The following is a 15,000-nucleotide window of genomic DNA, read 5'->3' on the forward strand; positions in this document are numbered from 1 at the left end:
CTGATCTTGTGCCGCTGTTATCATTCCTTCAGTTTCCTTCTTTAGCTCTCCCCTCTGTAGCCATTGCCAATTGTCATCGCTGGCTAGTTCTTTAGTCTGTCTCATGTATTGTCCGTGCATTGGCTTGTTGTGCCAGTCCTCTGTTCTTTCTGTCTTTCTCCTGTCTCTGTATATTTCTGGGTCTTCGTCTACTTTTATTAGTCCTTCTTCCCATGCACTCTTTAGCCACTCGTCTTCACTGGTTTTCAGATATTGCCCCAGTGCTCTGTTTTCAATGTTGACGCAGTCCTCTATACTTAGTAGTCCTCTCCCTCCTTCCTTTCGTGTTATGTATAGTCTGTCCGTATTTGCTCTTGGGTGTAGTGCCTTGTGTATTGTCATTTGTTTCCTGGTTTTCTGATCTATGCTGCGGAGTTCTGCCTTCGTCCATTCCACTATTCCTGCGCTGTATCTGATTACTGGCACTGCCCATGTGTTTATGGCTTTTATCATATTTCCGGCGTTGAGTTTTGACTTGAGTATCGCCTTGAGTCTCTGCATATATTCTTTCCTGATTGTGTCCTTCATCTCTTGGTGTTTTATATCTCCTCCTTCCATTATTCCCAGGTATTTGTATCCTGTCTCATCTATGTGTTTGATGTTGCTCCCATCTGGTAGCTTTATCCCTTCAGTTCTCGTTACTTTGCCTTTTTGTATGTTGACTAAGGCGCATTTTTCTATTCCAAACTCCATTCTGATGTCCCCAGATACAATCCTTACAGTCTGGATTAGGGTATCTATTTCCTTGATGCTCTTACCATACAGCTTGATGTCGTCCATGAACATCAGATGGTTGATTTTGTTGCCTCTTTTCTTGAGTTGGTACCCGGCATCCATCTTCTGTAGTACTTTTGTCATGGGAATCATGGCTACTACGAAGAGTAGTGGGGACAGTGAGTCGCCCTGGAAGATCCCTCTCCTGATATTAACCTCTGCTAGTCTTATTCCAGAGCTTGTAAGTATTGTATTCCAGTTGCACATTGTATTTTTGAGGAAGCTGATGGTATTTTCCTCTGCCCCATATATTTTCAGGATTCTATTAGCCATGTGTGTGGTATCATGTCGAAGGCTTTCTTATAGTCTATCCATGCCATGCTTAGGTTGGTTTTCCTTCTCCTACTGTTCTTCATTACCATTTTGTCTATCAGGAGCTGGTCTTTTGTGCCCCTACACTTCCTTCTGCAGCCTTTCTGTTGGTAGGGGATGGTGTTTGTCTCCTCTAGGTAGTTGTATAGCCTTTCACTGATGATACCTGTTAGTAACTTCCACATTATTGGTAGGCAAGTGATAGGCCTGTAGTTACTGGCTATATTTCCCTTACTCTTGTCTTTTTGTACTAAGGATGTTCTTCCTGTGGTCATCCATTTGGGTGCTTGGTGATTTGAGATACAATGCTGGAGTTGTTCTGCTATTCGTGGGTGTAGGGCCTTGAAGTTTTGAGCCAGTATCCATGGACTTCATCGGGACCTGGGGTTTTACCAGTTTGGTATTTTCTTTAGTTGGTGTCTGACTGTGTCTGTCGTGATCTCCGTGAATCTTTGTTTTATTCTCCCTGTTTCTTCTTCCTTGACTTCCTGGAGCCATGTTGCATGTTTGTTGTGTGATACCGGATTGCTCCATATGTTTTCCCAGAGTCTCTTACTTGGTTCGGCTTCAGGAATTTCTGGGTGGTTGGTCTTCCCCTCTTAGTTGGCTGTATAGTCTTTTCTGGTTGGTTCCGAATAGTTTGTTCTGTTGGTATCACTTATTCCTGTTCATGTACCGTTGGATCTTGTGTGCTTTGGCCTTAAGCCTCTGTTTTACATCTTCTATTGTGTTGTTTAGTCCCCTCTCTTGTACTTTGTATTTCTCGTTGAGTTTCCTCCCTGGTTTTCTTGCTTCTTAGCCTTTTTTCTGCCATCTCTTTCAGTTTACTCAAGTCAGATCTCATCACCATGATTTGCTTTTCCAGGCGCCTTTTCCAAGGAGGTTGCTGTTTTGGTTTCTGTTGGGTTGGTTGTGACGGTGGTGTTGGTGTTCGCATCCCCATCAGTTCTGCTACTAATCTTGCTCCTGCATATGTCAAGTTATTTGTTTCTGTGATACTGGTGGTGTGTATTTTAGGCCCATTATTTCATTGACCTCACTTGTTTTCTCCCTTAATTTCTTGGTGTTGTAGGCTTTCATGGAGGGGATCTTTGTTCTCCTTCTTGTATCTGGCTCCATCCATTGTCCTAAGCTTTTCTAACCCATTCCGTACCTCTCATGTTACTTCGTCGGTGTTTCTTCGTGGTGTCGTTGTTTGATAACCTACCCATCCTCCCTGTCGTCCTTCTTGTGGCATCGTCTCTCAGTTTCGTATTCGTGTAATTCGTTTGGGTTCGTTGACCATTTCCTTTCCAGTTCTTCCTTCTTTCTGTTGGGCAGAGCCAGTTTTTTCTTTTCTTTTATAGTTCTCCTTTACGTTGGTCTGCCAGCCTCTGGCGCTGGTTTTGGGGGGTGTTTTATTCCTCCATATACACCATACACTGTTTTGAACCCAATCTTCTTTCTATACTCCCTCTCTCCGTCGGGTTTGCTGTTCTGATTGTAGCATCTCCATATTTATTCCTTTATTTTCTTCTTCCTTTCCCATTTCTTTCCTTTTTGCCTCTGTCGCTCCGAATCTCAGGATGTTTGTATTATTGTCGTTGTGGTGATCATTGCTGGATGACGACCTCCAAGTACCTGACCGTCTTCCCCTTCAATTGGGTTGATTACCTGGTTGCCGGACGAAGCTCCTCTGTTGCCAGAGGTTCCATTTACGTCGTTGTCGTTTAATCCTTCATTTCTTTCCATCATTGCTGAGTTTTGCTATTTAACCCATAGCTGGACCCTACCCCATCAGGGATAGGTACTCATTTACAGCTGAGTAGACTGAGGAAATTATGGAAAGATCCTTTCCCAAGGAATCAACGCCGAGAGAGCGGTCACCCATCCAACGACTGACCAGAGCCAATGTTGCTTAACTTGACTTAAGTCTATTGACGACCTAACCCACTCCTCCACGGCGCCACACATTATTATTATTATTATTATTATTATTATTATTATTATTATTATTATTATTATTATTATTATTATTATTATTATTATTATTATTATATTATATTACTATTGAATCTACTTGCTATATATATGAAGGGTTACTTTCAATTTAATCATTATTATATTTGAATGCATGAGAGGGAGAATGTATAAATAAGACAGATCAAAAAAAGTAGTATAAGGGAGAGGGGCAGAGACTTACACTTCAGTGATATTCCACATTCAAAACCTATACCTACCATTTAGTATTCTACTTTTTTATAAACATTTTTAAATGAAAAAAAAAAGATTATGATAAAAATTAAATAATATATATAAATAAGATATATTATTTATTTATTATATATATTATTTATTATTTATATATAGGCTGGTATTTTGGTAATATCAAATTTGTATTTTGCATAAATAAAAGTATTTATGTACCAGTAAATTATTTAGGTCTTCTTCATTTCTTATTCATATTTCGTCCATCTGTATACGTTTATTTCTCTACAGAATGGTGAATACATCTTCATTTTATGGAAAGCAGACAAAGGTTAAAGGGATAGGATTTTATTGATGTAATGATAATGTTTTCTTATTTTTTACTGAAAGAAAGAAAGAATAAAAAAATATGCCCCTTTTGCCAGCATATGAAGATTATTTCCAATAATAAATAAAGTGTTTAGTTAATGTTCTATTTTATTTTAATTAATTTCCAATATATTACAATACTATTTTGGTAAAAAAAACCCATTTTGATTAAGTTTTGGATACCTGAAAAAAATATATAATTCTTAGCATATGTAGTGCCACATAGGGTACACATTGCTCATTCAGAGAGTCCCATGTGAACTATATATGGAGCACATTGCAATCAACGTGTTAAATGCTTGCAATTAAGTGAAATAATATATACAAAATTTCATGAATTCCACAAAACATTTATATTTTCATAATGTATATATATTGCTTATCTTTTGAGACTTCCAAAACAATCTTGGTATAATTGAAAATGGTTTCTGTATTTTATTTTTTATTGATGAAAAAAAAAATATAATATTGATCACAATTAAAGCTTTTTAAGAATTTTATTACAGTAATCACTCCACAGACATTTTGTTTTTTGTTTTTTCTTGTATTTAAGGACAGATTCAATTGCAAATTCAATTTTTTTTCCCTGAAAATCTTTAGTTATTAAATAATCAGTTTGTTTATTCACTCCCATGTAATCCATGTAATTATATATAAAAAACATACAATTTAAAATATCACTCATAGGAGAGAATTTATTTATGTCAATATGAATGGGAATACAATTTTCTTTTAATAGAATATCCCTCAATTTATTATTTTCACCAGCAAAATCAGACCTATAATATGAAGAATATATGAAATTCAAACTGAATTCGATAATTACAAAAACTTTTGATGTATTGTTAAAATATTTATCTGCACACGACACTATCGGGCATGATTTATTTACAATAGATTGTTTTATAAATTTAAATATTATAATAGTGTCACATTTTTCATTATTAAAAATATCATTAACTTTAATGATATTGTAATTATCTTTAGTATTATCAAAAAAGGTATCATATGTTCTAATGTTGTTGTTACCCCGTAACTCCATGACATTTTTTGATAATTTTATTTTCATTTTTATATCTTTTCGTTTCTGATGTTTACCCATATCAACAGTTTTACATAAATATTGTCTTTTTTTTGAGGTTAATATTTTACTGAACCTTTTTTTTACTGGCCTCAAGGCATTCTTTTCCAGGAATGGTTCTTGGTCTATTTCAATCGGTCTCTGAGTGTTCTCTGGCAAGGTCGGATTTTCCAGGGATTGTTCCACCTTGCCTGGAAATGGTTGTGCTTGGTCTATTTCCGTCGATCCCGGAGTGTTCTCTGTCCAAGTTGGGTTTTCCAGGGATTGTTCCACCTTGCCTGGAAATGGTTGTGCTTGGCCTATTTCCGCCGATCTCGGAGTGTTCTCTGGCAAGGTCGGATTTTCCATGGATTGTTCCACCTTGCCTGGAAATGGTTGTGCTTGCCCTATTTCCATCGATCTCGGAGTGTTCTCTGGCAAGGTCGGATTTTCCATGGATTGTTCCACCTTGCCTGGAAATGGTTGTGCTTGCCCTATTTCCACTGGAAATGGTTGTTCTTGGCCTATTTCCGCCGGTCTCGGAGTGTTACCTACCAATGCCGGATTTTCCAGGGATTGTTCCACCTTGCCTGGAAATGGTTGTGCTTGCCCTATTTCCATCGATCTCGGAGTGTTCTCTGGCAAGGTTGGATTTTCCATGGATTGTTCCACCTTGTCTGGAAATGGTTGTGTTTGCCCTATTTCCATCGGGCACGTATCGTTCCCTGTCAATGTCGGAAGCGTTTGCACAGTGTTGAAGCTATCGGTCTGGAACATTTCCAAACGGGTAAAATCTAATGGAAAGTTTTCCATTTCCAGAAACAATTCCAGCTTGCCTGGAAATGGTTGTGCTTGCCCTATTTCCACTGGAAATGGTTGTTCTTGGCCTATTTCCGCCGGTCTCGGAGTGTTACCTACCAATGCCGGATTTTCCAGGGATTGTTCCACCTTGCCTGGAAATGGTTGTGCTTGCCCTATTTCCATCGAACTCGGAGTGTTCTCTGGCAAGGTAGGATTTTCCATGGATTGTTCCACCTTGCCTGGAAATGGTTGTGCTTGCCCTATTTCCATCGATCTCGGAGTGTTCTCTGGCAAGGTCGGATTTTCCATGGATTGTTCCACCTTGCCTGGAAATGGTTGTGCTTGCCCTATTTCCATCGGGCACGTATCGTTCCCTGTCAATGTCGGAAGCGTTTGCACAGTGTTGAAGCTATCGGTCTGGAACATTTCCATTAGGGTAAAATCTAATGGAAAGTTTTCAATTTCCAGAAACGATTCCAGCTTGCCTGGAAATGGTTGTGCTTGCCCTATTTCAACCGGTCTCGCATCGTTCCTTGTCAATAGAAATGTCGGAAGCGTTTGCACAGTGTTTGCAGTGTTCTCTGAAAAATTTAGTTTCCTGTCTGTATTTATATCACCTATTGAATTTATGTAAGTATGAGGGTCCATTTGATGCATTATTGGTGGAAAATCTAATATAAAACTATCATGCATCGATAGTTTTCGTTCAGAACACATTTCCATTAGGGAAAATTTTCCATTGTATCTGGCAAAGGTATGACCGTATCTTGGTAAAGACTCTTCAAAGGGGTTCATATATATATACCAAACTATGTCTGCAAAGTGTGTGCATCAAAAAAAAAGTCTAGCAGGAAGAAAGAATCAAACCTCATTGACCCAGCTCTGTAAAGTAGGAAGGAAGAATCAAACCTCATTGACCCAGTTCTCTTGACCCTAGAGCAACCCAGAGGACTTGGTTCTTTTATTTGTTTTGTTTGGTTGATATTTTAATTTTATTATTATTATTATTATTAATATATTGGGAATAAAAAACCATCTGAATGCTTGACTTAAGATTTATACAAAATTACATAAATCCTATAATTCATTTTATTAATATTATTGGTTTTACTCATAAAGTGACTATTGCTCATACATTACATTTTTTAGAGTAAAGTAATTGAATATCAATTTTATATAAGTAAATAAATAAATAAATAAATAAATAAATAAATAAATAAATAAATAAATGATCCTGCCAAATATCAGTGGAAAAAATAGGCTTAAATAAAATATTAGTAAAAGAATATTTATTGATAACAAGATTTTCTTTTTTTTTTAGATATTATATTTTTGACAATTGCTTCAGTATCCATATCATTATTATTTTGTACAGGATAAAGTGAGAGAGAGAGAATAGCACTAAAGGTCACTGAGTATCAATCTTAAGTCAAGCATTCAGATGGATTTTCATTAATTAATAATAATAATAATAATAATAATAATAATAATAATAATAATTTTTATTATTATTATTCTTGACTTAAGTGCTATTCTCTCTTTCTCACTTTATTTCTCTCTCTCTCACTATCGAAAGTTATTTTTTTAACCACGAGCGGCGGCGCGTATGCTGCTAAAATGCGACGCCTATTTCACTCATTTTTTTTTCTCTTCGGAAATTTCCTTATCAGATTATTTTCATAAGAATAGTAATGTTTTATATACCATTGGAATCGCCAGAAAATGGCGATTATACGGCAATAAAAAAATATATTTTTTTTTGCAAAGAGAACATATATATATTGTGAAATGTAAAGGAAATTTTTTTTATCCTTTTTCATTTTCAACTTTCTGTCGCCCAAACACTTATACAGGTCATGCTTTTTCATCATTTCATAAATGAACAAGAGCTAAATTTATCTTAGAAGTTGGAGAAAAAAAATTCAGGCTATATAACTAGTAGCTCAACAGGTATTAGACATTTAACGAAACCATCTCACACCGAGTTTCAAAAGAGAATCGTCCTCTTGCAATTAGCTGTTACAGCACTATCAACATTTCCATTACTAAGTGCCCTAATGAAAGTATATAGAACTTTTACTAACCTTATTTACATATATACCACATATGTACATTTTTTTCACATCCTCTACCTCATCTTCAGACTTCCGTTTTGGACACCCCCTTGGCACGGAAGTATGCTGCAGCTGGTGCCAGCATCCCTCGTGAATGCCAACATTGCATCCTGGGCACCAGTGCTTTGAACGCTTTGTTTGGGCAAACTGCACATAGTCTCAGTTTTGTGCCATCCAATCTTGCATATTTATGCTCTGGACCAAGCACTGATACGGTACGACGACCAGGTGAAAGGCTTGATTGACGGCTACCACCAGAAGCAGGAGATGTCGCACCTGAGAGTGAGCGGCTAGTAGATGGAGATGCTGGAATGAGAGGATAAAATCTTTCTTCGTTGCAGCACAAGCATGCAACAATCAAACTAAGGAATTCGCTTCTTTTCACTGGCTTATCAGTATTTTGCTGATACATTATATATGCATACAAAACAGCGGTATCCAGCAAGTTGGAGAAGATTTTTTTCCAGTACCGTCTTGATGGGTCTTTGCGCGCATACTGGTATAGCTTTTTGTCACTGAGATCTACTCTTCCCATACCGATGTTGTAGTCACTTATCACTTTTGGCTTTACCACCCTTCCCCGTGTCTTTTTTTGCAAAGTTATGTTTTCTTTTTGCAAGAGCATAGGAGGACAGCAGATACACAGGCTTCCGAGTAGCTTTTTTCTTTGAACCCACACGTAAGAAGCTGACCTTTTCTCACATATAAAGGCTCTCCAACTTTCATTTTTTCTTTCTTCAAGATTTGTGGCAGTCCCTTCGAGTTTATACGAATAGTGCCTGTCAGTGATGTTTTGTTCTCAAGCAATGCTTCGGCTTAATGGCACCTTTGTATAAAAATTGTCCGTCACCAAATGATAACCTTTATTCAAGAGCCGACTCTTTTCCATGATACTCATAACAACTGTATGAGACAATCCCTTTTCTGAACCGGAAGCATAGAAATCCCTGCCTGAGTACAAGTCAATATGAAAAACATAACCAGTATCTGCTTCACATAGCTCAAATTTCTTTATTCCGTACCTACTGTGGCGTTTATTTGGCATATACTGAATATACGCAAATCTGTTTCGCATGCCAATCATACTTTCATCAATAGACACGGTCTCCTTGTTGTTGTTGTTGGAGTATTAAGCTGGCTTTATGCCAGCACGGGCTTTAGCTAATGTAGCAGACCCGTAGGTCATTTGAATTATTTTTTAGATGCATTGGTGATTTAAGGATATGAGGCGATCTTTTTAGTTATGATTTCTATGGAATGTGCAGGTGGAATGGTATGGATTTCAAAGGTGAAAGGAAAAGTGAATAGGCAAGGTTACAAACCCCTTTAAACCCTAAGGCATACCCATTAGAGAAGATAAAGATCGATAGTAGCAAAGTCAGAGATAGCCAGTATGAAATAAAGAAAAATTTATAGTCGTAGAAAACGGAAAAAAAAAAAAAGCGCAACTCTATGGAGTTCAAGTACCATATTTCACTTTACGAAAAAAAAAAAAAGGCAAGAGAGCGTCGATCGTTTAGCAATAGGGAACCGACGAAGGAAAAACGAAATATTATCAGTTTTAGAAACAGGATAACAAAAATAAGCGACAGCTTAAGCGGTAGTTAGAGTGACAGTTGAAATATTCGGTCGTTAGACGTGAGGCGGCCGAAAAACGGAGGGGAAAGGAGGATTGTTTAGTAAAAGAAAAAGCAGTTAATGCTATAAACAGCACTTTTCATGTAGCGGCGATCTTTATGTTTGAGATCTGTATCTAAAATCTTCTAACAGGAGGTCATCTGGGAGACTGATCTCTAGGTCCAACAGAGCGTGGACGAGCTCAGAGAACAGCTGATGACCACTGTCACTGTCGTTATTGAAGATAGCTCTATTTAAAAATGCCTCAAACTCCTCGTAGGTCAGCAGGAACTTCTGATTTGATATTCTCCTACGAGGAAGTATTCGTTACCGACGTTTGCAGTTCTATTTTCTTGTTTGCAGGTCTGAGTTTCGCTGTTTTGCTTAGCTACAAACTCCTCTGTTTGTGTTCCTGCTTCTTTATACAAAACAGGAGCTACAGTCGGTGTCTCGGTCTGCATTTCTTCTTCAACTGCGTCTTCTGTCTGGGTTCCTACTTCGGCACGAGCAGGAATCGACGTCTTCGGCGATGCAGAGGAAAGGGGGGTAACCATGATGTGGGTTTGGGGGAGTACGGGGGAGGAGGTTAGAGGCGGGGCGGGAGTTTGGCGATACGAAGAGGATGAGGGGGTGGGGATGTAGTGCCGGGATTGAGGAGGTTGGGAGGAAGGTTGGGTGGTTTGTGGTACAGGAGGTAGGTTCGTTCTAGATCGAACCTGGGGTTGCTGGGAGGTTTCCTGGTCGGTGATGGTAGCCAAGGTCTTGCAGGTGGAGGAGGGATGCCCTTCGCCTTCCAAATCCTCTGCAGTCTGACTGGGCATCCCTTAAACCAAGCATGATGTTGGCTGGCTGCAGTCAGGGATCGGGCAACTGTGTGGCCCTTTTCCTTGTACTTTTTCAAGCACACTTCTATTTCATGCTTTGCACTACACACTCCACAGATGTGTTCTGCTTTACACTCGTTCTTGTGATGTCCAAACCTCTGACACTTGAAGCATCTCAGAGGCTCTGGTACGAAGGCTTCGGTCTCATATGTGCCTAGAATTCCAAGGCTGACCCTGGCCGGAATTTGGCCCTTGAAAGTAGCTTCGATCTTGAGAGTCTCCTGTCCATCTTTGCAGTACATCTCTTGGCTTAATGATGTTGGGAACCTCGAGAACTCTATCGATCGTGGATGTATTTGGGGACTTTACAAAATCATCCCCTTGTTAATTTTTGTAGCAGGATCAAGTAGCAGGCATAGGTTGTCCTTCTTGAGTAGTTCAACAGCTTTCTGGTCCTTGGGAGTAATTATAAACTCCCCCCTTAAATTTGGTCTAGCTGTGAGGTTTGCAGCAGGATATTTTTTCTCAAGGGCCCTGACTGCAGCATAAGAAGTCTGGCCCTCGATAACAACAGCTTTGAACTTGGGAAGTGCCGGAAATTCTGTAAAACTCGCCGTATTCGGTGCCGATGTCGTAGGGAGCTGGTTGTTGTCTGTCGAGATCGGTACAATCTTCTTCTGTTTCTTCTTCTTCTTCTTTCTTACGGTGGCGAAGCCTTGCTCGTCCTCCAAGGGCGGGTCCTCCCTGGGATTACCGGGCGAAAGGGGTCTCTTAGAGGCCATACTTTTCAAAATTATAGGTTGAAAATGACGAGAGTTACGTAACGCGCCTGTGCACGAAAATACGTAACCTGTCACGGTCTCCTTTGGCTTGTAGTGTTTCTTGAATAATTCATTACAAGAATCCAAAAATGGGCGTATTTTATGCCATGGATCAAAGTTTGGATCACCTCGAGGTTTTACTTTTGAACTGTCACTAACATGGAAAAATCTACTAATAAGGAGAAAATCATCACGTGACATTGTCTCTGGAAAAAAAGGTATACGGGTTTCCCGACAGGTAGACCAATACTCTCTTTCATCCTTTACACGAATAAGTCCCATCAACAAATTCAATCCTAAATATTTTTTTATTTTGTCCTCAGTCACAGGGTTCCAGCGACGAAATCGGCTGCGCTTGTGAGAAGCAATCCATTCAGTTTTGGTTGCAAGTACGTCAGCTGCATATTTGTTCGTTTGTTTTACAATATTATCAATGACATTGTCAGTCAGGAACATATAAAGGTATTGAATGGGCTGGGAATTTCTTGGAGGCACACTAATTGGTCCTGTATGTCTTTCTGTAAAAACTAATTTCGTGCCGGAACTAATGTCTTCCGGCGGGTAGGCTCGTGTCCAGACGAATGCATGATCATAATCACCGATATCAGTATCACTATCACTTTCAACATCATATTCCTCACTTACGCTATCACTTTCAGAACCCTGACTTATGTCAAAATCATTGTCACTAAGTGACCAATCACTACCACTTCTTTCATTCGCCATTATTATGTAATTATATCAATAAATCACATAAAAAAGTAAATTTCACGGCCGCCGTCATGCAAAGAAAAAAACCGCGGAAACTGACCAAAAGTTGCGCAAGCGTATTATCATCTCATTTAAAAAATTGAGGCATTGTGGCAATACTGTTTCTTATCTGTGTTCTGCATGGTTTACTTACATCATAAAACCCCGCCTCCAACACCACCTGTTCTTGCTCGCGTGATTTGAAATTAAAGCATCGCTGAAATCGACGAACGCAGATTCCAAAATTGCTATTGCACTGTGTTGCATAATGTGTAAATGTACTCTTGTGAATGCATTTGTTACTATACTTTCTCTCTTAGAATTAGGTTCTCCTAACTAGCTTTTTGTCTTCTGGTTTTGCAAATATACCGTTGTTAGGTTTTCATTTCCATTTTTATCATAAATAAATAAGCAGAGTATAACATCGCATTCTATTTTACACATTGTGATTATAATATTTGTAGTTGAAAACAATAATATTAAAAAAATTATCATACGACCTTATTCCCATAAATATATAAATAGAAGGTTTTCAACCCTTTGAAATTCTATTTTCTTGCTTAATTTATTTTTTAGGAAAGAAACATATCAGTATAAAAGAAAATGCATTAAAAGATGTCATTATAGCTAGAAATGCAAACATCTTTTTAAGGATAACAATAGAACCATAATATATATATGTGTGTGTCTGGCAACTATATTTTATTATTTATTCAATTTTATTTACACCTAGTTTGGTGTTATCTGTAAATAACATTAAGCCTACATCAATGTACCATTTTTATTATAATAAATATGAACCAAATAATAAAAATATATTATTTGAGAGCGAGAGAGAGAGAGAAAAAAAAATATACCCAGAGTGGAAGACACGAGAGGGAATAGCACCCAAGGTCACCGAGTCTGAGATTGCATTGACTCAACAGGCCCTTGTTATCCCTACTTAAGGCTTAGATTAGCGGAAAATCAAGCTAGCCAAGTGCTCGTTCTTGCAAAAGCAGATCACATATCTAGGTCACGTCATATCTAAGGAAGTGGTTGCAGGCCATAGAGGGGGGGGGCATGAGTATAATGGCCCTCTCATGGCACCAATAAATAAGTTCTCGTTCTCTGATTACGAGGTTACCAGGAAGGAATACATATAGTGCCCATGAAACGCTCATGGCCTTTAAATGGGAACATGTGCATGCACTCATTCTTATGTACCTCTTTTGAGTTTTGAAAAAGATAACTTATTATCAAACAAATAAAAATATAATTGTTCAAACAAAATAAATAAAAATCATTGTAGAAAAGTGAAATGAAACCGGTTTAAATGGTTTTAATCTGTTTTATTATATTATTCTTTATGCATTTTCTTTATTCTTGCGATTAAAATATTAAGAAATAAAAAAAAATATCCCACCCCCATGATTTTCTTCATCAGGAGTTGCTTAAAAATACAATAGTATTCCATGTTTATTTAGTTTCTTTAAAAATAAAATATAATAAGGTTTAGTCAAGAATTTTTGTGTGTGTGGTTGACATATTAAAAAACTGCCTAAAATTGTATTTTTCAGAATTGATTTAGTATTATTATTATTTAATATCATTATTATTTAATATTGCGACCATAATAATTTTAACAACAATGATTTGTATTTTTTTTATTTTATTTTTATTTTTTGGTAAATAAAAATCAATTATCTATTTTATTATTTTAATGTAAATAAAATCAATTATCCTTTTATTATTTTATTTAATTGTAAGTATTTAAGTTAAATATTTTCTATAACAAAAATAGAATCATTTAACTTAAATTAACATTAAATTCTACAGTTAAGACCATCGTCATTTTAACCGCCCGTTAGACTTAAAACATCATTTTCCTTATTAGTTACAACATATATATATATATATATATATATAATATATATATATATATAAAAATATTTCAGGTGGTGTTGCAGGTCGACTCAGACCTCAGTTTCCTAACCAGTGGTAGTTAGAATCCCAGTGGCGAATGTGAATTACTCCGTTGATTTCCTTTTGTATGTCGATAATATCAGTGGAAAGTGGATTAACAAATGGTAGGAAACAGGGAGTGAAGACGTTTATTGTTCATTATAAATAATCTACAAATACTTTCATAATTACGTTATTTTCGCTTTCTGCCAAGTATGCAGACCTATTTTCAAAGGTGGAAAACGTTGTAAGGTTTTCAAATATTCGTTGGGATGAGCCTTGGGTCAGTAGTAGGTCACTATTTAAACGGTTGTTTTTTGCTAAAGTGTTATGAGTTTAGGACCGGGGATTCGTATTTCTTTAGAACTCTTTATTTTTTCTTTTTTTCTGATACGTATAATAAATTGCGGCCGAAAAATTAGATGAAATGAGAAATCAGTGCAAACATCATAGAAAGTGACGGAGTTTCTGTTGAACATTTCGTCGAAAACAAGTGTTTTTTGTTGTTGGTGTTGTTGTTGTAGTCGTAGTCGACTACGAAACGGACTGATTTATTCATCTAGGCGTTCCTCGAAATCATAACTTTCTGTTTTGAGGAAAAGAGAAAATCTGAAAGCTGCCACAGAGAAGCAAAGACAGTTGGCAGATCTTTCTCAGAAACGTTAACTATGCCCACTATGCCCAACATTCATTTTCAAGAAGACTCATTTGCCCCGATTGAATTATTGAATTTGTCATCAGGCGTTGAATCTATATCCAGCTCTTGAATTTTTTTTTTTATTTCCGTATTCAGGAAGAGCTAATGTAAATTGTTCGATGAATCATGTCGAGAATCATAATACTTTGACCAGAACATTCAAGCAACATGAACAGGGACATAAGTAAACACATTGATATTTTGTATTAATATGAATATATACATTACTTGATCACGTAATATATAAAACGTGATGCTATGTGTAAATAAAGGAAAAGCCACGGAGGAAAATTGAAAAGACGAGAAATGCCGAGATCTTTCGGTCTACACGACCCTTTACTTGAGGCACAACTGATAAGAATATAATTATACATATTTGGAAAGACCAAGGTAGTAGACTCCAAGAGCTCTCTGCTCTCGATGAGAGGGGAAATAAATGAGGAGTTAAAGGCTGAAAAGTTTCCTTATGGGCAGGAAAATAAAATGAAAAGGCATTTCCATCTTCACAGGGAAACGGAACGACGAATTTACAGGGATTCTTAAAAGACTGAAATAAGTTCGTGGTTGTCTTATCAAATTTCCGATTATTTGAATATGTATGTATTGTTTATTGCTTCTCTCGGCCCCCCGTAAGGGGGTAGTGCCGTCAGTGCACCTCATTCGGTGCAATGTAGGCGTTACTCAAGGTTCT

General features: G+C 37.3%; 1 protein-coding gene across 1 annotated transcript in view; it reads right to left on the reverse strand.

Annotated features, from left to right (window-relative positions):
- The window catches only part of LOC135198307 (fibrous sheath CABYR-binding protein-like), a 9,306-nt gene extending 3,407 nt beyond the window's left edge, over positions 1-5,899 (reverse strand). The window contains exon 1 of the mRNA XM_064225878.1: positions 4,850-5,899. Within this exon, the coding sequence (XP_064081948.1) occupies positions 4,850-5,899 (1,050 nt within the window). The remainder of the gene's footprint in view (positions 1-4,849) is intronic.
- Positions 5,900-15,000: the final 9,101 nt, after the last annotated feature.

This window comes from Macrobrachium nipponense, chromosome 22 (genome assembly GCF_015104395.2).
Source record: "Macrobrachium nipponense isolate FS-2020 chromosome 22, ASM1510439v2, whole genome shotgun sequence".
Lineage (NCBI taxonomy): Eukaryota > Metazoa > Arthropoda > Malacostraca > Decapoda > Palaemonidae > Macrobrachium > Macrobrachium nipponense.